Genomic DNA, 26,601 nt, shown 5'->3' on the forward strand with positions numbered 1-26,601 from the left:
TCACAAACTGTGTTGGGTGATATGAGAGAAATGAACAGGATGAAGTGATTAAGAGGTGAATGGGGAGTGGGCCTGCTTGGGACTGTGGTCAAGAAGGCCTCTTGAGTCAGTGACATTGACTTCAGGAGACCCAAAGTCAAGACAAAGTCAGCATGAGCATCTAGCAGAAGACATTCCAGGCAGAGGGAACAGCAACGGCAGAGATCCTGAGGCATGAATGGGTGTGGATGTTGTTCTAAAAACAGAAGGTTTGTGTGGCTCAAGCAGAGGTATCAAGGCCTGGGACAAGATGTGATAAGGTCAGGAGGTCAGCAGGGGCCAGACTGTGCTGGATCTAATAGCTCATCAGAAGGAATCTGGACTTCATCCAAAAGACCTAAATTTGAAAAAACCTAAGTGTGCTAAGAGGCCACTAAAGCTTTTTCAGCAGGGGAGAGACAAGATCTGATTGACATTTTTAAAAGGTCACTCTGGCTGCTGAGTGCATCATGGGTTTTAGGGGGAAGGAGGAAAGCAGGGATTGCATCTAGAAGTTCTTGCCATAGTCTGGAAGGGAGAGGATATTGCTTGGACAAGGGTGACAGTAGAATGAAGAGAAGCAGAAAGATTCCAGATATATTCTAGGAGTAGAGCCAACAAACTAATAGCTATTTTTGAGCTTAGTTAACTCATCGTCCCTCAATTTTAAAACTAGGGACCCTTTTCCTAATTATATTGTGTGACTCCCATGGCCTTGCACATAGTAGGAACTTGGTACATATTTATTGAGTTAAACTGACTTGAATTAAATTGAGTTTTAAATTGAATTATGTCAAATGGAATCAAATTTAATCACATCAAATAAATTGTATTAAAGTGAGTTCAGTGCGTGAGGAAGTATTTCTGCATCTTCAAAGAGGGTACCATAGGGCTGCCAGCACCCCAACCTGGGGCACTTCCTTTGGCAGTCTCAAAAGCAGATTTTCTAAAGCCACTTCCTAAAATGTGGATACACAGCTTCGGGCCCAATTACATGCTGGTCTAAAAGTGTAATTGTGGATCTAGAGAGTTAGTTGTAACTGTGGTTCAAATCATTAACCGGTCAACCACCTGAGTCTATGTCAGCAATTATGTAAATGTTCCTACAATTAGATTTGCATTTTTATTTGATTGAAATAGTCTTCATATCGTCTTTAAAACAAAACAGCTATATATGCATTCTCTTATCTGCCCAAAGCATGTCAAGTCAGTGAGACATCTGATCCTGATAAGGTTACTGCCGGCGAGGAGGGATCATGTGTGTAAGTGTTAGTGTGTGCGTGTGTCCTTGTGAACGTCTTCCAAGTCAAGGAAATAGCCTGAGCCAGCTCTTCTCCTGCTCGTACTGTTTTAGTGGACTATTTTTGTGAAAGGTAACTGGCCAGTACAAGAATTCACTGACCTCAGTACGGCTAAACCATATGTCACTCACCTGCTGAGCCCTTGGGTTCAGCAGAAGAGATGCCTGGGTCTATTCTAAAATCTATGTAATTTTTTGAAAAGCCTACAGATCAGCTCAGGGGTTGCTTCAGCCAACTTCCAGAATGCCTGGCCCCAGGACCCTTAAGAACCCCTTAGAAGAGCACATTCTACAGGGTAAGTGGTTCTTTCAGCAACTGCTCATCCTACCTCGGATGGCATTCGTAAAAGATTTCTCCCAGGTGTACATTTTAATCAGCTTGATGCAGGTCAGAAACTCATTCATTGTCTGAACTCGTTTATCTGTCACTGAAATTGCTGATCATCGAAAAGCTGAATTGAGCTTAGCCATAAACATCTGAAATCGAGGTACAAACAGTGTGTTCAGAGAATTGCTGAGTTGCAGTTGGCCTAAAAATCCAGAGATTGGAGTGTAAGTGTCAGGAAAAGTTCTAAGGGAAGTTGGCCCGAGATTCTCAGCTGAATCCTTCCCTTGAGTTGTGGCTGATGTGCTCTGGGGGACACGACTGGGGTCGGGGCAGATGATGCAAATGCATGAATTGCCAGGATGCAAGGAAAGTGCTGGGGACTTTGACAAGCTGAAGAAGCATGCTCCCCTTCCCCAGGGTATTCAAATTCAAGTTTTAAAAAAACTGTACTGTCTGTGAGACCAAAGTAAGGGCCCAGGCTTCAGGGCCAGGCCCTGGACACAAAGTCCACTTCAGTGAGAGTGTGTGTGAAGTGCAATGGCAAAGACCTGCCATTACCTGGATGGGGATGAATAGCACATACACGGATATCCCGATGAGAGCTGTGGGCCCCAGAATGAAAAAGGCGTACACCACACAGACAGCCATTAGGATAAGGATGGTGGCTGGCAAGGGACAAAACAAAGCAGCTTCAAACAAAGAATAACTATCAGTTGATAGTATATTGAGCACCTGGAAAGAAAGCACACGGGTTCAGCCTTTGGAAGGGCCACCTAAACATTTCCTCAACTGAAGGCTTTTGGAATGGCTGAGGGGTCTGAGGAAGGAAGAGAAAAACTGACTTATAAGGGGAGAGAATTGTCAGAGGACCAACAGGGTGAGTTTTGTGGGTCTCATTTTAGTATGACTTTGGAGAGGCCTGTCTTTTAGAACTGAGAATCCCAATGAAGAAAGGCTTAAATACCACCTGGGAACATGCTGGCGAGGTTGCCAGCTGCCTACCTGATAGCTCTATCTCCTTCTTCCTTATTAGCACAACCCTGCTTAATCAGGGCATGCATGGGCCCAGCAAAAGGACCACATTTCCCAGCCTCCTTTGTGGAAGCATGGTGACCATGTGATTATGTTAAGGGCAATGAGGTATAAGCCAAAGTGCTGAATGGAACTTTGGGGATGAATTCTTACAGGGAGCGAACTCAACTTGGAAGTCTCCTTCCTCCTACCGGCTCTCTGAAACGTGGTTGGGATGGCTGGACCTGCAGCTTCCATCCTGAACCATTACGGGAGTTATGTGCTAAGGTAGTGATGAAGAAAAATAGAAAAGCCTGGAAGTCCCCACTCCAGCCCCAGATCATCCTCTTCCAGACTCCTTTTACACAGAGTGAAATAAATCCATCCTGTTTAATCCACTGTTTTGGGGGGTTTTCGGTTATATGCAACTGAATCTAATCGTAACTGATACAGGATATTTTGAACAAACTGAAAGAGCAAGTGTAAGAAAGAAACAAGTCTTTTCCCTTACCTCACACCACCCAGGTTTCCTTTGGCCAGGGAAATGTTCTCGTGTAAAGGGTGAAGATTTTATTGCTAAGGATTAAGGGCTTAAGAGAATGTTAACTCTGAAGTCCAACAGGCATGGTCTCTGTTGGGACTTGGCATCCCAAATACTACACAGTTGGAATCATCAGATCCATTAGTCAATCAATTTTATTAAATGCTGTAGTGTTCTCTGTACTGTCTCAGTGTCCTCACTGACGATCGAAGGGATTGGATGAGGTCACCCCTAAGCCCTGTTCCAACTGGAACAGGGAAGCCTTTCCAAATTCTCCAGCTTGAATGGAGGTCTCCTTTCTCTGAATTCTTCTGGTGTTTTGAGTCTCCACCACTTCACTTAGCAAGGAGATGGGACACGATGGGCAGGATATTGACAACCAAAAGGGGGGCAGATATTCCATCCAGGAAGCACATCTCACACATATTCAGAAAACTTAGAATTTAGTTTCCTAAAGTTAAACTCCTTCTGGACCAACTTACCTCACCAACAGAGATGTGTGTCAGTGTCTTGAACGACACCAGGTTTTCGAAAACCAGGGTGGAGATGACCACCTTCAACCAGATCGCTGTGCAGTAATTTATGGCCCAGGCAAGGGTCCAAAAGAGAACTTTGGTAAACTCGGTGGTGAAAAAGGCTGTGCACAGGCTGACGCCAACCCAGACCTTCCTGGAGATGCTGTCGGTCTGCTAGAGGATTTGGTGAATGAGAACCATCTGTAAAACAGCGCGGTGGAGAGAGAAGAGTGCTGCTGGGGGTCAAGGTAGGTACAGGAGGCCTCAGATAATGTCAGCAAGCTGACTTTATGAGGCAAACTTTTTAATTAATTTCAGTGGCTGCTGCTGTGCTTGACAAAGATTAGCTTTATGAAAATTCTCCCCCAAGGAGCGCAAAGATAACAACAACGTACTAAACCCACCAGATGGTGGAGAAAGTAACTAATGACATTCTTTCCCAGTCTGGGGACCTGGGAGACAAGGCAGAAGAAGGGCCAGTGCGCTCACCAGCCCTATGGCTGCTGTGATAATACACAGGATATTGTCCATGATATCCATCAAAACATGCGTCCTCTGGAATTTCCAGACCACTCAGCCCAGAGAGGCTTTCTCGGGACCCATCCTTTCTACCTCTTCATCCCAAAGGATTTGAAATCTGTGATGAAAGAACAGGAAGAAGGAAAAGGATTTACATTCCCACTTGCTGTTCAAAGCTACTCTGGTGGAAAAAACTTTGCAAGAATTCTTAGCACAACCCCCATCCCTGGCAGTGGTGGCTTCAGAAGAACAGCATTTGTTCTCCCTTCTTCTTTTGGAGGGTGGATGGGACATGAGCGAGGCAGCGGGCAGAGCCCTGACACAGCACAAGATGGTATCTGGCATTTGGGCTCTTTCCGGGCCTTGATTTCCTCCTCCTGCCTGTCTCTGGCACAATACCAGTTGTGATAAAAACACTGAGGCAACAGAGAAACCAAGAAAAAATCTTCTCCAGGGCAGGGAGGATTTTGTCCATTTCAAAGATCTGAAAGGAGGCCAGTGTGACAGGCGTGTGGGGACACGGGGAGGCAAGGCAGGGCCAGATCTCATGGGACCTCACAGTCCTCATGAAGGAGATTAGATTGCAAAGGAAGCCACTGCAGGCTTTTAAGCCGACGTGACAAGATCATTTTACATATCTAAAAGAACATCTGGCTGCTGTGAGAGTAGTGGGTTATGGGGATGGGGAGCAAAGACGGAAGCAGGGAGACCACAGTGGGAGACCATCGCATCCAGGTGGGAGGTGGCAGTGGCTTGACACTGGATTTAGGGAAAGGTGGTCAGGGGAGACAACAGGACTTTCTGATGAATTAGATGTGGGAGAAAAGGAGAAGGGGGATCAGGGGCCCCAGTTTTCTGGCTTGACCAACTGTGGGAATAGAGTTCACAGAGATGGGGAAAGGGGGAAGAGGGAACATCGTCAGGTGGGGCTGAAGAGCAAGAATGCAGCTTTAGATATAGGATGCTTGTGAATCATCCAAGTCCAGTCGGATGCTGGGTGTATGAACTCAGAGTCTGGAAGAGAGGCATGGACTGAAGATAGTGTGTTATTAAGGTTGTCAAGCATGTGTTTGGTGGGTCAGCCTTTGGGGGAGAACATTAGCATGGAAGGGAAGAGGATCTAAGCTGATGTTGGGTAGATGGAAGGCAACATTAAAAACCAACAGAGAGGTAGAAGGAAAACCTGGTACTCCACAGGCACTGGTCCAGCCCCTTTCTCTCCATGCTCCCTGGTAACTTTCTCCAGACTATAGATGTTGGAAACTACCACTGACAGAGATTTCTGCAGGACACAGATGAGGGGACGCACAATTGTAGGAGCAATTGCAAGAGCATGATTATAACTCCCAGCCCTTCAAGCATATGAGGCCAAAGAGAAGGAGAATTCCAGAAGAAACAAATGCAGAGAGAGGGCTATGAGATCTTCCCCATTGTTTAAGATATGAACCTTGAAGTTCAATGCAGCCGTTAGAAAGAATGAAGTTGAGGTTTGGGGCTGTGGAAAAATCTTTATAAACTCTTAACTGAAAATAGCAAAATGGTTAACCATGAGATAGTATGCTTCATTTTTTGTTCAAAGAAAAAAAGATGACCTGTGAGTAAAGAGGAAGAAGAAGAGGTATTGATCTGCAGAAGATGGTAGCACAGGGTGTGTTTAATCAGAGTAGAAAAAATCCAGGACAGATGCACACCAGCATTTAACAGTGCTGACCTCTGGGGAGTGGGGCTGGAGTACGGTGGGGATACTTCCACTGCTTAAACTTCTGTTACTTTAACATTTCTATAATGAATCTGAATTAGGTTGAATCAAAGAAATACATGTTTTTGCAAGTCAAAATTGTCAAATATTGGAAGTTTTCATTTGGTTCAACCTAAACATATTTTGTAATATAAAAGGTCACAATATTCTGTAATAACCTAAATGGGAAGAGAATTTGAAAAAGAATAGATACATGTAATGTATAACTGAATCACTTTGCTGTAACACCTGAAACTAACACAACATTGTTAATCAACTATACTCCAATATAAAATAAAAATTTTTTTTAAAAGTCCAACGACAATTTTTAAAGTGAAATACAACACCATGCCTGGAAGCAGCCCAGGTGGTGTCCAGCCAGCACAGAGCAAAGTGAGATTCCAGCCACTCTTGTCCTGATGCGGTGCTCCTGCAAAATAGCTGATAGCCCTGCCAGAATGATCCTGAAGCCTCAGGCTCTCAAGAAGTTCATTCTCCCTACCAAACCTCCCCAGTACTCACCTCCCCAGAGACGAGGCCAGGAAGGTCAGTCAGCCCAGCCCTCATCTCAGAGATAAGCCATGAGAACAGCCACCAAACCAGTGGGCGTTGATTTCCACAAAGGGAAATGGGAGCACACACAAGGACTCACATTTCCCTTTCCAAAGTGGGATCCTCTCTAGATGTGACCCAGACAAATCCTGGTACCTTTTGGCATTGGTGTCGAATGAGTCATATGGTGACAGTGGGGGCAGGGTGTCCACAGTCAGCGTGTGCTTGTAGCTTCTCACCATCACTGGCGTGAGCCAAGAGAATGTGGCAAAGGAGAGCAGCCCTGCGTCATCCACAGGGTTGGGTGCCAGCCTAAAACAAGCGAAACACTCGGTGTTCCAGGATGTTGGAGTCATTGCCTTGAGTCCCTGGCTGCAATTCTTAACTACAGTGATAACCACAGCCACGCTCAGACGTGTGACTCACGTCATCAGCCCCATGAGCAGCGGTGTGCTGGGCCAGCTCCTACCAGCTTGCAAGAGCTGATTGTTCGATTTTTAGGAATTCTGCAAGTCAGTTCTTAAACACAGCCTATATTAAAAATTAAATTACATAAATGTAAGTAAATTATCTTAAAGACAAAGGCAATCAATACTCAAAACTCATAGCTTCCAAGATTATTTTACTAGATTTTACTCGTATTTGTTCTTCAGATTATGTAAGTCTATGGTGTCTGTGGTGGAAATACCGTACAGGATAAGGCTCTATTACCTTGCATCTCTTCCCAACTTTGCACTCAGTGACATCGCTTTGAAATCAGCCATGGTAGGAGAATTTACACCAAAAAAGTGATAAATGCTGCAAACCAGGGAATTTTTTAGTGAGCCAGTTGTTGAATATTTACCAGTGACCACCCCATGGTAAAGAGGGTACCTGCTCCATTTGACATGAGGAAATGGAGACCCAGTAGCTGATCATCAGAGGAGTTGGACGCCTGGCTTTTGCTCTCAGGAGGATGGGGAGGGTCAGAGCAGAGTGTGCCAAAGTAGAGGTGAGGCTGTCCAAGGAGGCAAGAGCTAGACGCAAACTCATGGTTTATTGTGAGGATTAATACATGTAAGCTGCTACATAATATTAGCTCGCAGATAAATAAGGAGAACAGGGGAGGTAAAAGGAGGGAGAAAGGAGAAAGGGAAGTAGAGGAGGAAGAAGAAAAGGAAGAAACAATGAAGAAGGAGGAAGAGATATGTTTCTGCCCTTGAGGAGCTAACCATCTAAGAGGGAATAAGAGTCGGAGGCACAGAGTGTTATCTACGAATTGCTGAGTGTTTGTTATATTCCAGGCCCTGAAAGAGCTTGGCATTTGTAGCAGATGCTGTCAAGATGCCCTGAGTCACAATCTCTGGTGGCGCAGTGGTTAAGAATCTTTTTCACATCCACCTCCGATCTCATGTGTGGAAGACAGCGCCGTGCAGCTCAGGCTCATGCTGACAGCATCCCATCTCACAGGTATCCTGTGCCTCTTTTCACTACCAGGTTTGGGGCCTTCTCAGAGCATAAGTGCAACCCAGAATTGCAAGGGGCGAATGTCCCCAAGAAGAAAACCTAACTAACGGAGTACAGGAGCCCATGGACAAATGCCCCCACCGCCCATCCTATGGGTGGAAAATTGTACACTTCTCGGGGGGACCTAGTAGAATCCAGTCCCCATGTCTAGAGCAGTGATGCTGATGACACACCCCATGTTCTCCTTCCCTGCCTCACTCTCCCTAAATCTTCCCTCCTGCTTCTTGAAATTACCTCCCAAATAAGCTACCGGCATCCAAGTTTTTGATTCAGGCTCTGCTTTTGGGAGAACCCGAACTAAGATAATATTAATAAGGTACTATGTGCCTGGTGCATAGTAAATATTTCCTAAAGGATAACTTTAATGATGAAGTCATGCATTATCTCGTATAATCCTAACAACAGCTCAGTGAGATAGGTAGTTGAGAAATATTATGATCCCATTTCATAGACAAGAACATCAAGGCACAAAGAGGTTAGGGTACTTGCCCAAAATCTTATAGCTGGTCAGTGGTGAAGTAGGGATTCAAACCCAATACTTGCTGACTCCAAGGTCCCATCATTCTCTTAAGCACTATCCCACATTTCCTCTCCACAAAGAAATTGTGAACTGAGCCAAAACGGTGGGTAGTTAGAGCTCTTCTGCATGGGGCTAAGGATGGTACACCATGCCCTCACCTTTCAACCTTCACCTCTCACCTTAGAGGGCTCACGGTGTATCTTTGGTCCATAGATTCAAGGAGAGAGCAGTGCTGTATCACCTCATTATTAAGATGCCCTTGGCCTTCTGCTGCTCAGAGAGCAGGCTATAGGGCACTTCTCATGTAGAAAAGGCAGCTTTCTATAATGTTATAGTTAATGTAATGTTAAGAATACATATATAATATTATAATATGACGTTATAGTTAAGCATGTGAGCTTGGAAATCAGGCTGCCTGAGTTCTTATTCTGCGGTTCAAAACTGACCCAATTCTCTCTCCTCACCTGTATCCCAGACCCTTGGAGCTCCTTCCTTCAAGACATTTCTCCACGCCTTGAATCTGTGCTGACTTGTGACTTGCTTTGGCCAATAGAATGGCAGTGAAAGAAATGGTGTACCGGTTCCGAGCCTGAGTCTCAAGAAGGCCTATATGCTTCAACTCATCCTCTTGGCCACCTACTGCATTACTATGTGATAGAGGACAGGTTAGCTTGCTCGAGGTTCATAGCCCATGTGGCCCACCTTCCCCCAACCAGTCAACCCCCAGAAGCACAACCATCTTGCTGACGAGCAGATGCATAAGAAAGCCTGGTCAGGACCAGATGAATCACCCAACTAGGCTTAGCCCAAGTTGCTGACCCACCCATAAAATTGTAAGCTAAATAAATGGCAATTGTTTCAGGCTACTAAATGTAGAGGCAGTTTGTTACAAAGCAAAATCTACCTGATTAAATTTGTGCAAGTTATTTAACCTTGCTGTGCCTCACTTACTCACCCATCAGATAAAGATAATCACAACACCTCCAGACTGGTTGTGAAGAGTGAATGAGAAGATGTTTGTAAAGCACCTGAACAGGTCCTGGCACATGGAAAGCTCTCTTAAACATTTGCTATTGTCTCCCTTTCACCAAAGGACAGGAGGATTCACGAAGTGAATGGTCAATAAATGAAAAAATTGGATGAATGGATGGATGGATGGATGGAAAGACAAAAGGACAAGCATATAGAGCAGCAGCATGGGGAACAGGGTCAGGGTCCACTCTTCTGATGGGCTGGAAATGATTCCTAGAAGTTCTGCCCAGGACCTCCCTCCAATCTTCCTCTTGGCTTACCTTGCATAGAGTCTCACTGGGATCATGGTCTTCAAGCTGGGTTCATATCTCTCTGAAAATGATCTCTGCTGGCCTCTCCGGTACAGATCAGAGATAAAGCAGGGGCCATCACCCACCATCTTGATGGTAGTCTAGAGCCCTTGGCTCCTGGCTTTGGGACCTTCACTCTGCAGCAGAGAGATGAGGAGATGAGAAGACACTCTGGAATGAGATCAGGCAGCCCCTACTCCACCCAGACCAACTCCCTTTCTCTGACGACTCAGACCTGGTTTCACCAATCAACCCTCCACATTCATGAGAGAGTGTGGCCAGAGATCCCACAACTCCCTCAACTCCACTAAGAGCCTTCCTTATTAGCAAAGACATTCTGTTCCTCTTCTTTCCCATTTTGGGTTGGCTGGGAGCAGAAAAGCCGGTTACAGGTTTTCTACCAGGATCCAGCCCATGACCAAGACTGAGTCCCAGCCTGGCAAAAGAACCCCAAGAAGGTGGATTTTCTACCTTATTGTGACCCAGAATGAAGTTTGTCACACATACAAACCTTTTTTTCTCTCTGATTCTTTCAGATACCCAAGCTTGTGCATCCAGGTTCCCATGTCCCCACACCCAAGGATCAGAGAACTTCAACGAGACCACCTCTCAGGACCAGGCATATCTGAACAAGCCCACATTCCCCCCACTTCTGTGACCATTGCCCCAAAGGGAAACCAACAATCCAGGTAGAGAGGACACTTTTGGGAGTGCCCGTCCAGTCCACAAACCAACCACCTCATTCACCAATTACCTAAATGAAAAGAAAAGAGAATGATTCCCAAAGGTTTTCTATTTCTAGTTCCAGTTCTTCCCTGATACACAGCTCTATTCTTGCCCTAGAGTTCTATGACATTCTGCTCCCCATATCTTATCAATAAATTCTCTTTTTTAACCTAAATATACCAAGTTGGTTTCTGTCACTTGCAACCAGAAGACTCACTATTATAAATAAATGGGTCCCCATCTTATGAATTCTCTCTGGAATTTTTCATGGCTATAAACATAAAATAAACCAATTCGCATCGAGGTTTTAATGGCTGATAAACCTATGGCATGTCAGAATTAGAAGTATCCTCAAATGCAATCTTTTATAAACTCCTCATTGAACAGAAGAGGAAACAAAGGCCCAGAGAGGCAAAGGGACTTACTCAAGAGTATATGTAGTAGTGACATCAGATTCATGGCTAAGACATACCTCATTTGTGCTTTCCTGCCCCCTGTCCAGCAAGAGCAATTTTGCAGGGGAATCCACAGAACTTCTGAGAAAACCTCAGTGTCCCTAGCAGGGCTGACAGAAGGTATTTCTCTCCCAAAGGCAGTTAGTAAAGACTGGAGGAGGTGACTACTACTTCAAATGCATATGAGCAGTCTAACAAAGAGATAGGAATCATTAAAAAGAACCAAAAAATCATGCCGGATCTGAAGAATACAACAAATAAAATGAAAACTGTAATAGAGAGTATCAACAGGAGGAAGAACCTTTAAGTTAGAAGACAAGAACTTTGAAATTATCCAGGCAGAGGAGAACAAAGGAAAAAGAGTGAAGAAAGCATACATAATCTATGGAATACCACCAAAGGAAACAATTTGCAAATTATTGGAGTTTCAGAAGGAGAAGAGAGGGGAAAGGGGCTAGAAAACTAATTTAAAGAAATAATGACTGAGAACTTCTCAAATCCTAAAGATTTTGATATCCCATTTCATGAAACTAATAGGTCACCAAACAAACTGAATTTAAAGAGATCCTCTCCAAGACACATTTTAATAAAACTGTCAAAAATCAAATAAAGAAAGAATCTAAAAAGCAGCAAGAGAAAAGAAGCTTGTTACTTACAAGGAAATCCCCATAAAGATATTAGCAGATTTCTCAGCAGAAATCTTGTAGGTCAGGAGAGGGTGGGATGGTATATTCAAAGTACTGAAAGAAAAAAATGCCAACCAAGAATACTCTATCTGGCAAAGATACTATTCACAAATAAAGGAGAGATAAATATTTTCCCGACAAAAGCTGAAGGACTTCATCACCACTAGACCTAACTTAAAAGAAATGTTAAAAGGAGTTCTTCAGGCTAAAATTAAAGGATATCAATTAATATTCTGAAAACATATGAAAATATACAACATACTGGTAAAAAGTATATAATCAAATTCAGAATATGCTACTAATATAATATGGTAATGTGTTAACCATTCAATTCTAGTGTAAAAGCTAAAGGACAAGAGTATTAAAAAAAACTATAGCTGAAATAATTTGTTAATGAATACACAATATAAAAGAGGTAAATTATGATATGAAAAACACAAGGGGGGAAATAAAATGGTATGGTTTTTGTATGCAAAAAGTTAAGTTGTTATCAGCATAAAGTAGACTATTATATCTATAAGTTGTTTTATGTAAGCTCATGGTAACCACAAAGCAAAAACCTACGGTAGATTCACAAAAGATAAAGAGAAAGGAATCACATCATAACATTACAGAAAATCATCAGTTCACAAAAGAAGGCAGCAAGAGAGGAAGAAAGGAACAAGGGAACTACAAAACAGCCAGAGGACAATAAGATGGCACTAGAAAGTCCTTATGTATCAGTAGCTACTCTAAATGTAAATGCATTAAATTCTCCAATCAAAAAGCATAGAGTGGCTGGATGGATTTGAAAAAACAAGACCCAGCTATATGCTGCCTACAAGAGATTCATTTCTGCTTTAAGGACACACGTAGGCTCAAAGTGAAGGGATGTAAAATGATATCCCAAGAGAGTAGAAACCAAAAGAGCAGGGTAGTTATACTAATATCAGAAAAAATAGATTTTTGGCCAAAAACTATATGAAGAGATAAAGGTTATTACATAATGATAAAGGTGTCACTTTATTAAGAAGATATAATAATTATACTGGGGATATATATATCCTTAATATTGGAGGACCTAAATATATTAAGTTAATACTAACAGACGTGAAGAGAGAGACTAATAATAATATAATATTAGTAGGGGACTTCAATACTCCACTTTCAACATTAAATAAATCATCCAGACAAAACTTCAATAAGGAAACATTGGACTTGAACTATCTTTTAGATCCAATGGACCTAACAAACATATATAGAACATTTCAACTAACAGCAGTAGAACACACATTCTTCTCAAGTACACATGGAACATTCTCCAGGATAGATCATGATAGGTCACAAAACAAGACTTAGCAAATTTGAGAAGATTAACATCATATCAAGTATCTTTTCTGACCACAATGGTATGAAACTAGAAATCAATAGCAGAAGGAAAGCTGAAAAAAATCACAAATATGTGGAAATTAAACAATACACTTCTGAACAAACAATGGGTCAAAGAAGAAATCAAAAGGGAAATAAAAAATATCTTGAAACAAATGAAAATGGAAAAAAAAATACCAAAACCTATGGGATGCAGCAGAAACAGTTCCAAGGTAAAAGTTTATAGTGATAAATGTCTACATTAAGAAAAAAGAAAGATCTCAAATAAACAATCTAACTTTACACCTCAAGGAACTAAAAAACGAGCTAAGCCTAATAAATTTAGCAGAATGAAGGAAATAATAAGTATCAGAGCAGAAATAAATGAAATACAATATTGAAAAACAATAGAAAGGACCAGTGAAACCAAAGGCTGAGTTGTTTTTTTTTTTAAGATAAAATTGAAAAACCTTTAACTAGTCTAAGAAAAGAAGAAACGAGGAAAGAAAGAGTAGGCCTTAGGACTGATACCACAGAAATACAAAGGATCATAAGAGACTATGAACAATTATATACCAACAAATTGAATAACAGAGAACATGGATAAATTCATAGAAACAAATAACTTATTCAGACTGAATCATGAAGAAATAGAAAATCTGAACAAACCAATTATGAGTAAGGCGATTGAACCAGTAATCACAAATCTCCCAACAAAGAAAACCCAGAACAAGGTGGCTTCACTAGTGAATTCTACCAAATATTTAAAGAAGAGTTAATGACAGTTTTTCTCAAACTCTTCCAAAAAATTAAAGAGGAGGAAACACTCCCAAACGCCAGATAAGGATGCTACAAGAAAGGAAAAAAAAAAAAAACTACAGGCAAATTTCCCTAATAAATATAGATGCAAATAATATCAACAAAATATAAGCAAGCTGAATTCTACAACACATTAAAAGGATTATATGTCATTATCAAGTGGGATTTATCCTGGGATGCAAGGATGGTTCAACATACACAACTCAATAAATTAATACACCACATTTATAGGATAAAAGATAAAATCATATGATCATCTAAATAGATGTAGAAAAAACATTTAACAAAATACAGCATCCTTGCATGATAAAAACTTTCAACAAATTAGCTGTAGGAGAAAAGTACCTGAACATAATAAAGACCATATATGACAAACCCACCCCTAACATCATACTCAGTGGAGAAAGTTTGAAAGCTTTTCATCTAAGATCAGAAAGACAAAGATGCCCACTCTCACCACTTCTTTTCAACATAGCATTGGAAGTCCTAGCCATACCAATTAGGCAAGAAAAGGAAATAAAAGGCATCCAAATTGGTAAGTAAAATTGTCTCCGTAGATGATATGACCTTATATATAGAAAATTCTGAAGACTCTGCCAAAAGAACCATTAGCACTAATCAACAAATTTAGTAACATTGTAGGATAAAAAAAATCACCATATAGAAACCAGTTGTGTTTCTACACACTAAAACAAAATATCTGAAAAAGAAATAAAGAAAATAATCCTATTCACAATAGCATCAAAAACAATAAAAAATACTTAAGAATAAATTTAATCAAGGAGGTAAAAGATCTGTACACTGAAAATTACAAGACTTGGAGGAAAGAAATTGAAGAAGACGCAAATGGAAAGATAGCCTGTGTTCATGGATCAGAAAAATTAATGTTGTTAAAATGTCCATACTACCCAAAGCCATCTATAGATTCAATGCAATCCCTATCAAAATGCCAATGGAATTTTTCACAGAAATAGAAAAAACAATCCTAAAATTTGTATGAAACCACAAAAGACCCTAAATAGCCAAAGCAATCCTGAGAAAGAAGAACAAAATTGGAGGTGTGACACTTCCTGATTTCAAAGTATGCTGCGTAGCTTTATTAATCAAAACAGTATGGTGCTGGCATAAGAATAGACTCAGACTAATAGAACATAATTGAGAGCCCAGAAATAAACCTTCACATATACTGTCAACTAATATTTGACAAGAGAGTCAAGAATACTCAAGGGGGAAAGGATAATCTCTTCAATAAATAGTGTTGATAAAACTGCATAATCACATACCGAATAAAATTGTTCTCCTATCTTACACCACCCACAATTTTAACTCAAAATGGATTAAAGACTTAAAACATAAGACCTGAAACCATAAAACTCCTAGAAGAAAACATAGAGAAAAATTTCCTTAATACTGGTCTTAGTGACTATTTTTTTTAATATGACACCAAAAGCACAAGCAAAATAAAAAGCAAAACTAATGAAGTAGGACTACATCAAACTAAAAGCTTCTGCACAGCAAAATAAACAATCAAGAAAATGAAAGGGTAACCTATGGAAGAGGAGAAAAAATTTTTAAATCATATGTCTAAGTGGTTAATATCCAAAATATATAAGGAACTCAGTAACAAAACAAAAACAAAAAACAATTCAATTTTAAAATGGGCAGAGGAACTGAACAGACATTTTTCCAAAGAAGACACACAAATGGGCATAAAGTACATAGAAAAGTGCTAACATAACTAATCATCAGAGAAATTCAAATCAAAATCACGAGGACATAAGTACTCACACCTGTGAGAATGACTATCATCAAACAGACAAGACATAACAAGTGTTGGCAAAGATATACAAAAAAGGGAACCTTGAGCATGGTTAGTGGGAATGTAAATTTGTACAGCCACTATAAAAACAGTATGGAGGTTCCTCAATAAATTAAAAATAGAACTACCGTATGATCCAGCAATCCCACTTCTGGGTATATATCCAAAGGAAATGAAATCAGGATCTCAAAGAAATATCCACACCCTCACGTTCATGGCAGCTTTCTTTACAATAACGAAGATATGGAAACAACCTAAGTATCTATCTATGGATGAATGGATAAAAAAGATGCAGTGTATATATGGTTTACCCTTGAACAACATCAGTTTGAACTGTGTGGGCCCACTTATATACAGTTCTTTTTAATAACTACAGTATTACATGATCCAGGGTTGGTTGAATCCACTGATGCATAACCACAGATACAGAGGGCTGACTATGGGACTTGAGCATCTGCAGATTTGGATATCTGTGCCAGGTCCTGGAACCAATGCCCCTTGGATACCAATGGACAACTGTACATGAGTTTACACTGCATGGGGTGTCAGTGCCACCCACCTCTGCTTTGTTCGAGGGTCAACTGTGTATACAATGGAATATTATTCAACCATGAGAAAGAAGAAAATCCTGCCATATGCAACAACATGGATAGAACTTGAAGACATTATGCTAAGTGAAATAAGTCAGACAGAGAAAGACAGATACTGTTTGGTATCACTTATATGGAAAAACTAAAAATGCCTAACTCATAGAAACAGAGAGTAGAATTGTGGTTGGCAGGGCTTGGGGCTGGGGGTGGGGGGAGAAATAGGGGAACAATGGTCAAAGGATACAAACTTCCAGTTATAAGATGAATAAGATCTGGGGGGGTCTAATGTACATTATGGTGATTATAGTTAATAATACTGTATTATACACTTGAAAGTGGCTAAAACAGTAAATATTAAATGTTCTCACCATAAAAAAAGAAATAGTAATTATGTGAATAGATAGAGGAGTTAACTAATGCTACTGTGGTAATCACTTTGTAATATATATATGTATCAAATTAACACATTGTACACCTTAAAATTACACAATGTTATATATCAATTATATCTCAGTAAAGCCGGGGTGGGGGGAGAGTATATGTAAAATGAGTAACACTTTCTCATCTGAGGCAGTCTAGATATAGGTAAACTGATGCACACTCTCTTCTCCAATAACTTTAGAAAATCCCTTGCTTATATCCCAAAAAGCACTCCTCTGGAATAATATATTCTTTTTTATAATAGAATTTGAAAATCAAAATGTCTTCACCTCAAAAAGACAAATCCCCCAAAGTGGAAACTGAGGCATTATAGACAACTGGACAAGGCACATGTTTTATAGGCAATAATTCTGTTCAAAATCTCTTCAATCATTCGATTAGTGAATATTAAAGACATGAATATCATGGATGCAGCTTTATATTCCTGAAAAAATTAGAAGTTATCAAATAGGGACTCCCTAAACTTCTTGCCAACCTGCACCATACTCCACATTCCACCCCCATTTGCTTCACCTAACACTATGCTCCAGCCATGCTGCATGTCTTACTGCTCCCTGAGCAAATTGCCAGTTGCTCCTGCCTCTGGGTCTTTGCAGTCACCACTGCCACAACCTGAAACGACCTAACATTACTCCCTTCACTTGAAGAAACTTGCACTTCACTGCTCAGCCTTCAAGGCCCAGTTCAGACATTTCCTCCTTTGGGAAAACTTTCCTACTTGCTTATCTATTTCTCTAAGCAAACTGTGGGCTTCATATCTGTCTGATTCACAGCTATATTTCTAACACTTAGAAGTCCCTGGCACATAGTAGATGTGTGATAACAATATGTCAAATGAATAAATCAATGAATGAATAATGATGATATGAGAAAAGTCTAAGACAACTCCTCTCCTCAAAGAGGGAGAAATAAGCACACAATAACACACATGAAAATATAAAGCCATAGCATAGTGTTAGCCCTAGAAAACACACACACACACACACACACACACACAAAGACTTAAAGCTAAAAAGTCAGTCTAGGAAATAAAATGGAGCAATAAATTGTAGATTAACCCCCCAAAAATATAGGCAAAGAGGAATAGAGAAAGAGCAAATAGAAGACAAATAGCAAGCTGACAGACATAAACACAATTAAATCAATAATTATATTAAATATAAATGGAATAAACACTTCAATTAAAAAGCAGAGATTGTCAGATTGGATATAAAAGCAATACCCAGTGATATGCTGCTTATGAGAGATCCATTCCATATAAAGACATAAATGGGTTGAAAAATAAAAGGATGGAAAAAAAACCATGCTAACAGTATCAGAATTATCAACCCATAGCATTTTGAGAAACAGCTTTATCCAATGGAATACAGTGCTTCCAAAAGTACAGTAAATATGGAAAAGGGGAAAAAAAGAGTAACTTTACAACGAAGAAACCTGATAAGCATTACCTCCAACCAACTGATCAAGGTAAACATCAACACCGACAAGTCTTTAATCAAAAGACGTAATTTTTTTTTTAAATGTAAACTGAAAAAAATTAAGATTCCAGCCCCAGGCCCACCTGAGCCCCACAGCCAGCCACCCTAGGACCTGTCAAACCCACCAGCAAGCCAGCACCAGCTCAGGGACCTTCTGGGCCCCACCCACCAGTGGGCCAGCACCAGCCTCAAGACCTTCTGGGACCTACAGCCAGCTGTTTTGAGACCTGAACCTGCCCACCAGTGGAGTGGGCTCACACACGAGGCAGAGCCTAGAAGCTGACCGGGCTGGGGGCATGCCCCACCACCAGCACACCCACAGTGGTAGGCCCACCTCAACAGAAGGGAGCATGCAACCTGCATGTGGTGTAACCTTAGAGCATATAGATGTGGTGACCAGAGGACAGTGTGCTGCTGGCCCCATAGGACGTCTCCTACATAAGCCTACTTCTTCAAGATCAGGAAACTAACCCACCTACCTAGTATATAGAAATAAAAACAGAAAATTAGACAAAAAGAAATGACAGAAGAATATGTTCCAAATGAAGGAACAAGATAAACCCCCTGATAAATGGCTAAGTGAGGTGGAGATAAACAAGTTACCCCAATAAAGAGTTCAAGGTAATGATTATAGGGATGCTCAATGAACTCGGGAGAAGAATGGATGAACACAGTGAGAAGTTTAACAAAGAGTTAGAAAATAGAAAGAAGAACCAAACAGAGCTGAAGAATACAATACCTGAAATTAAAAATAGACTAGAAAGAATCAACAATAGATTAGAGGAATGGATCAGTGAACTGGAAGACAGAGTAGTGAAAACACCCAAGCTGGTCCCCCCCCCCCCAAAAAAAAAGTTTTAAAAAATGAGGACAGTTTAAGAGACTTCTGGAACAACATCAAGAATATTAACATTCATATTATAAGGGTCCCAGAAGGAGAGAGAGAGAGAAAGTTGTGGAGAACATATTTAAAGACATAATAGCTGAAAACTTCCCTAACCTGGGAAAGGAAACAGACATCCAGGTCCAGGAACCACAAAGAGTTCCAAACAAGATCCACCCAAAGAGACCCACAGCAAGAAACATTGTCATTAAAATGGCTAAAAATAAGATAAAGAGAGAATCTTAAAAGCAGCAAGGTAAAAGCAATGAGTTACATACAAGGGAACTCCCATAAGATGGTCAGATGACTTTTCAGCGAAAGCTTTGCAGGCCAAAAGAGAGTGTCACAATATATTTAGAGTGATGCAAGGAAAAAACCTAAAGCCAAGAATACTCTACTGAGCAAGGCTATCACTCAGATTTGATGTAGAGACAGAGTTTTACAGACAAGCAAAAGCTGAAAGAGTTCAGCACTACTAAACCAGCATTACAAGAAATGTTAAAGGGACTTTTCTAAGGCGAGATAAAGGCTACAAGTAGAAATATGAAAATTACCAAAAAATTTATTGGTAAAGGCAAATATACAGTAAAGGTAATATATCAATCACTTACAAGGCTAATAGGAAGGTTAAAAGACAAAAGTGGTGAAATCAACTATATCCATAATAAGTAGTTAAGAGATAAGCAAAAAAAAAAAAAAAGATGTAAAATATGATGTCAAAAACATTAAACATGAGGGATGGGGGAGTAAAATGCAGGGTCAAAATGTGGTCAAACTTAAGAGATGACAGTCTGTTATATATAAACCCTATGGGAACACAGAACAAAAACCTGTAATAGATACACACACAAAAAAGAGAAAGGAATCCAAACATAATACTAAAATAGCCATCAAATCACAATGGAGGAGAACAAAAGAAGAAGGGAACAAAAATGAACTACAAAAACAACCCCTAAACAGTTAACAAAGTACATACCTATCTATAATTAATTTAAATATAAATGGGCTAAATGCTCCAATCCAGAGACATAGAGTGTGGATACCTAAATAAGACCTATATACATGCTGCCTAATTCAGATCTACACACACACAAGGTGACTGAAGGTAAGGGGGAAAAGGTATTCCACACAAATGGAAATGAAAAGAAAGCTGGAGTAGAAATACTTATATCAGAAAAATAGACTTTAAAACAAAGACTGTAACAAGAGACAAAGAAAGACATTACATGGGATCAAGGAATCAATCCAACAAGAAGATATAAAAATTGTAGACATATATGCACACAACATAGGAGCACCTAAATACATAAAGCAAATATTAACAAACATAAAAGGGAAAATTGACAGTAACACAATAACATTAGGGGACTTCAACACTCCACCTACAACAATGGACAGATCATACAGACAGAAAATCAACAAGGAAACACTGGCCTTAAATAATGCATTACACCAGAGAGACTTAATAGGTATACATACAGAACATTTCATTCAAAAGCAGTAGAACACATTCTTCTGAAGTGCATTTAGAACAATTCTCTAGGATTGATCACATGCTAGGTCTCAAAACAAGTCCAAATAAATTTAGAAGATTGAAGTCATATCAAGCATCTTTTCTGACCACAAGTTATGAGACTAGATATCAACTACAAGAAAAAAACTGCAAAAAACACAAACCCTTGGAGGCTAAACAATATGCTACTAAACAACCAATGGACCACTGAAGAAATCAGAGAGGAAATAAAAAATATCTGGAAACAAATGAAAATGAAATGATCCGAAATGTATGGTACACAGCAAAAGCAGTTCTAAGAAGGAAGTTTATAACAATAAAAGCCTACCTCAGGAAACAAGAAAAATCACAAATAAACAACCTAACCTTACACCTAGAGGAACTAGAAAAAGAAGAACAAACAAACCCAAAGTTAGTAAAGGGAAAGAAATAATAAAGATCAGAACAGAAAAAAAGATCAGTGAAACTAAAAGCTGGTTCTTTGAAAAGGTAAACAAATTGATAAACCTTGAGCCAAACTCATCAAGAAAAAAGGGGGCCCAAATAAATAAAATCAGAAATGAAAAAGGAGAAGTTACAACTGATAACACAGAAATACAAACAATCATAAGAGACTACTATGAGCAAATATCCACCAATAAAATGGACAACCTAGAAGAAATTGACAAATTCTTAGAAATGTTTAATCTCCCAAGACTGAATCAGGAAGAAACAGACAATATGAACAGACCGGTTGCCAGTAATGAAATTGAATCAGTAATCAAAAAACTCCCAACAAACAAAAGTCCAGGACCAGATGACTTCACAGGTGAATTCTACCAAACATTTGAAGAAGAGTTAACAACTATCTCAATCTTTTCCAAAAAATTGAAGAGGGAGGAATGCTTTATGAGGCCAGGATCACCTTGATACCAAAACAAGACAAACACCATAAAAAAAGAAAATTATAGATCCATATTACTAATGAATATAGATGCAAAAATCCTCAACAACATATTAGCAAACTGAATTCAACAATACATTAAAAGGCTCATACACCATGATCAAGTGGGATTTAATCTCAGGGATGCAAGTGTGGTTCAATATCCACATATCAATCAATGTGATACACCACATTAACAAATTTAAAAATAAAAATCATATGATCATCTCAATGGATACAGAAAAAGCTTTTGACAAAATTCAACATTCATTTATGATAAAAACTTTCCACAAAGTGAGGAAAGATACCTCAATATAATAAAGGCCATATGTGAAAAGCCCACAGCTAACATCATACTCAATGGCGTAAAACTGAAAGCATTTCCAGTAGCATCAGGAACAAGACAAGGATGCCCACTCTCGCCACTTTTATTCATTATAGACTTGGAAGTCCTAGCTACAGTAATCAGACCAGAAAAAGAGATAAAAGGAATCCAAACTGGAAAGGAAGAAGTCAAACTGTCACTTTGCAGATGACATGATACTATATACAGAGACTCCTAAAGATGCCACTAAGAAACTGTTAGAACTCATCGATGAATTTAGTAAAGTTGCAGGATACAAAATTAATATACAGAAATCTGTTGCACGTCTATACACTAACTACAAACTATCGGAAAGTGAAATTAAGAAAACAATCCCATTCACAATTACTTCAAAAAGAATAAAATACCTAGGAATAAATCTAACCAAGGAGCTAAAAGACCTGTACTCAGAAAACTACAAGACATTAATGAAAGAAATGAAAGATAACACAACCTGCAACCTGCTTTTTTTCTTTGATTTACGATATTCACATAGATTGATGTGTGGACTTAGTTCATTCATTTTTACTGGTGAATAGTAACATATATAGAATCATAACACTACACTATACTAATATAAGATGTTAATAAGAGGGGGAACCCTCTGTACTATTTCTGCCATTTTCCTGTAAATATAATACTGTTTTTAAAAATAAAGTTTATTTTTAAAAAATGAATTAGAAAGTTACACACCGATTTCAAGATGATGGTTACCTCTGGGAGGTAAAGGAATGAGATCAAGAGGTCATGCGGGGATTATCCCATGACACTGTGATATTTAATTATGTATTTAAGAATATAAACCCTGGGACTGGGCTGTCTGTACTCAGCATCACAGAGTAACACAGATCCCCTGTGCTACCCAAGTTCTGCGGAAGGACAGATCAGGACGGTCTGGGAAGAGGATGGGTTTAGGGAGGACTTCTAATGGGAAGTGAGGCTAGAGCTGGTTGGTTAGAAGCAGAGGAGAGGAGAGAAGGAGAGTTTGAGGGAAAGCCCAGGTGGGATGTTCTGCTGAGATTGGGTGCGTGGTGCGGGCGTAGTGAGACTCTTAAGGGAACCACATGCATGAGGCTTGGGCAAGAGTCAAGAGCGACAAGGCTGGGAACAGCAGTGAAGGGCTTTAGGTCTGCTCCTGCTTATGTGGACAGCAGACCCCTGCACAGGCCCAACCCTGGGCCAATGTCCCCCAGGAGCCTTTCCCACAAGACTTCGATTGTCTGTTTACCAGAAAGCCCTTCGCAGCTTCCTTAACCAAAGCACCATGCTCTCCTGGCTTCTCGGGCTTTGCTGCAGGAAGACAGTGGGGGGAGGGGCAGGGGGGCTGATAGCTGCTGCAGGGACGCTCCGACTGAGAAAAGTAAAGAAATTGGCCTCTCACCCTTGGATGGCTCATTGGCTCCCTGAGTATACGCAATCCATCTCTGGCCAGAGAAGCTGGAGGAGGGAAATCGGCTCACAGGCACAGCCTTGGATGCAGCGTCTCTCGGGATGCTCTTGTACGCGGAGAATCCCCAGCCTCCCTGTTACAGCCACAGCATGGGTCATGAACAGCCGCGCTGTGGGCCCAGACACCTGCCCACAGCTTCCCACGGCCTCTGGGCCACTCCCCTGCCTGCAGTGCCCTGAGGGCTGCACAGAAGTTTAGAGTGAGCAAAGCAGAGGGAGGAAAGCCGATTAGCTGATGAAGAAAGAGCTCACTACAAGTTCTGGAACTATTTTGGGGAGAGAGGATCACAGAATCCGAGAACTTTAAAAATTCAAGAAGACATCAGACATGACAAACTCAGTGTCTTGAGTGAGAATTTCCTTCTGGCCAACCAGACTGTGATTCAACAAGCTTGGCAACAGACCCTTGTCATTCTTTTCAAGACAGCCTTCATGCAGTATTTCTGCAAACAATGGATAACCTGAATCTGGTCACAAGGACATATCAGACACATCCAAAGGGACATTCTACAAAACCAAAACCACTGGCTGTGCTTTTCAAGACTGTTAGCAACATGAAAGACATAGAAAGGCAAGGAGACATTCTAGGATAAAGGCAACTCAAGAGACATGACAGCTAAAAGCAATATGTAGTCTTGTATTAGATCCTGGACCAGGAAAAATGTTAGGATGTTATTGGGACAATTGAAATTTGAAGATGGACTGTAGGTTATGTAAGATTATTATGTCAGGGCTTCCCTGGTGGCGCAGTGGTTGAGAATCTGCCTGCCAGTGCAGGGGGACATGGGTTCGAGCCCTGATCCGGGAAGATCCCACATGCCACGGAGCAACTGGGCCCATGAGCCACAATTACTGAGCCTGCGCGTCTGGAGCCTGTGCTCCGCAACAAGAGAGGCCGTGATAGTGAGAGGCCCGCGCACCGCGATGAAGAGTGGCCCCCGCTTGCCACAACTAGAGAAAGCCCTCGCGCAGAAACGAAGATCCAACACAGCCATAAATAAATAAAAATAAATTAAAAAAAAAAATTATGTCAGAGTAAAATTTCCTGATGTTGATAATTGTACAATTTTATAATTGATAATTTAGATAATTATGATTATGTTAAGAGAACATCCTTATTCTTAGGAAATACATACTGAAGTATTTAGAGGTAATGGAGCAAAATGTCTGCAATTTACTCTCAAATTTTTCAGAAAAATAATAATTATGCATAGAGAGAGAATGTTAAAGCAAATGTGGCAAAATGTTAATTTGCAAATCAGAGTGAAGAGTAGTTAGGATTTCTTAGCATCATTCTTATTACTTTTCACACATTTGAAATCATTTCAAAATAAAAAGTTAAAGCTTTTTTAAAGAAATAGCCCTACAGGAGATGAATTGTTTTCCTTCGGTGGAACTGAAAGCGATTTGCCTGCCACAGTTGCTCTGCTCTCAGGGTCCATGCAGATCACATTAATGCCCTCTTTATGTGCCCTCACATACGTGAAGACAATAGCCGTGCCCCTCTGCTCGCCCCTAGCAACCCATTTGCGATTCCTCTCTTGTCCAGGCTAAACGTCCCCAGGGCTTCCGATCCTGACGCTCCTTCTGAGAGGGTGGGCCTCCCCATCCGTGGAGAACCCTCCTATGACTTCTATTATTGTCCTCACTTCTCTAATGGCCAAGAGGCCTGGCAGCGAGCTGTCATCAGCTTGTCTTAAGGGGTCTGGACTCCAAGGTGCCAAACGCAGGACACCAGGCCTCCCTGGCTGGGTTTGGGTAATCAGGGTGCACGGGAAATTAGGGCTGGGAGGTAACCTCCTTGAGCACTGCACAGGGAATGCAGAGTTATGATTACCTAAGACCACTTGGAAACACTGCAGCTGGAATGGCACTTTGCTAAATTTGGCAGCCCCAGGGGGAAAACGAGACTTTTTAAATCAGGAAGTCTGCTTTGGCTAATGTCTCTATCCCCGTCTGTCGTGCCATCCTCTGCCAGGAGTGAGGAGCTGCCTGGAGCAAGAAATCTGCTTGCTGGCAGTCATGGGGTGGGGGTGGGTTGGGTGGGGGGCGCTGATGAGAGCGGGAAAAAGCGATGACCTCACAGGTCAGGGCGCCTGCAACCATCGTGACTCTGTTCCTGGCTTGCCATTTTCCACTCAGGGCATCTGAGAGATGGCAGGAGATGGAAAAGGGTTCCTGGTGTATCCCTCTGCTTGCTGGTGGGATATTCCTAAGCTGACTTCAATAGACCAGAAAAGGCAGAAGCAGGAAGTTCTCATTTTAAAGCAGAGGACACAAACTCATAGATCATGGACTGCATACAACTTGCAAGTCCGTTTTATTTGGCTTGCACAGTTTTTTAAATTTTTTGAACTTGTGGAAAACATTTAAAAATTAGAAGATAATCTCATTAAGAGAAAAAAGACCTCTGTCTTTTGTCAAAAAATGAGGAGCTCTGTACGCTCATGAGCTATAGTCAGCTCACGCAGAGCAGCATCAATCCTTTTTTGGCAGGGCACCCGTGCTTTAGTTTGCCACAGTCCCCACCACTCCTTAATGTCTCCCTGACTCTGGGGTCTGCGTGACTTATCATTTATCATCACATTTGCACTGCCATTCCCCTTACAGTGGATTCATTTTTCTCTATCCTTGTCTCTCTCCAAAGATGGAAGACAAAAGGTACCTTGAGGGCATTTCAAGAAGAAACATTTTCCACAGCTACCCACTTTGCTCCATTATGATCCATTTCTGCCTCTCTAACCCAGAAAATTAACAATTAACGATATCTTGTTTGAGAATTGGATTCTCAGTTTCCCTTGGTGCCCATATTGGAAATCCTTCCTTAGGACTCCCCTGTATCAGTCAAATGCAAGTACACTTTTAATCATAAAATCCTTCCCAGATATGAGATTATGGCCCCTGTCCCTCTCTTAACAACTCTGTTCTTAATTTAAAGCCATCAAAATTACCAATGTCTGATGGTCTCATGACCTCCCCTGCAAATCCCACAGCCCCTTCCTCCAGCCCCTAACTATCTTTCAGCTCAGAGGAGAAGATCTGGGAAGCTTTCCTCAGCCCCTTCCCCTCCGCTCTCCTGTCTGTCCAGTCCAGCTGTCCCTAGTACCCACGGGGTCAGCCAGACCCAGGGCTGGTGTTGGAGAGGGAGGATGCAGGGGAAGAGAGGGCAGAAGGAAGCACAGGCAGGTGAGAGCACACATGGCCTGGTGTGCAGGAAGGGGAGGGGCTTTGCTCAAGTC

General features: G+C 40.9%; 1 protein-coding gene across 1 annotated transcript in view; it reads right to left on the reverse strand.

Moving 5' to 3' along the window:
- The window catches only part of ABCC12 (ATP binding cassette subfamily C member 12), a 75,453-nt gene extending 49,233 nt beyond the window's left edge, over positions 1-26,220 (reverse strand). The window contains 9 exon segments of the mRNA XM_082437734.1: positions 1,648-1,759; positions 1,763-1,795; positions 2,205-2,378; positions 3,681-3,887; positions 3,891-3,914; positions 4,203-4,286; positions 4,290-4,350; positions 6,679-6,834; positions 9,841-26,220. Of these exon segments, the coding sequence (XP_082293860.1) occupies positions 1,648-1,759; positions 1,763-1,795; positions 2,205-2,378; positions 3,681-3,887; positions 3,891-3,914; positions 4,203-4,286; positions 4,290-4,350; positions 6,679-6,834; positions 9,841-9,959 (970 nt within the window). The 5' untranslated portion in view covers positions 9,960-26,220.
- Positions 26,221-26,601: the final 381 nt, after the last annotated feature.

The sequence above is a fragment of the Balaenoptera physalus genome (assembly GCF_965194825.1).
Source record: "Balaenoptera physalus genome assembly, chromosome: 19".
Lineage (NCBI taxonomy): Eukaryota > Metazoa > Chordata > Mammalia > Artiodactyla > Balaenopteridae > Balaenoptera > Balaenoptera physalus.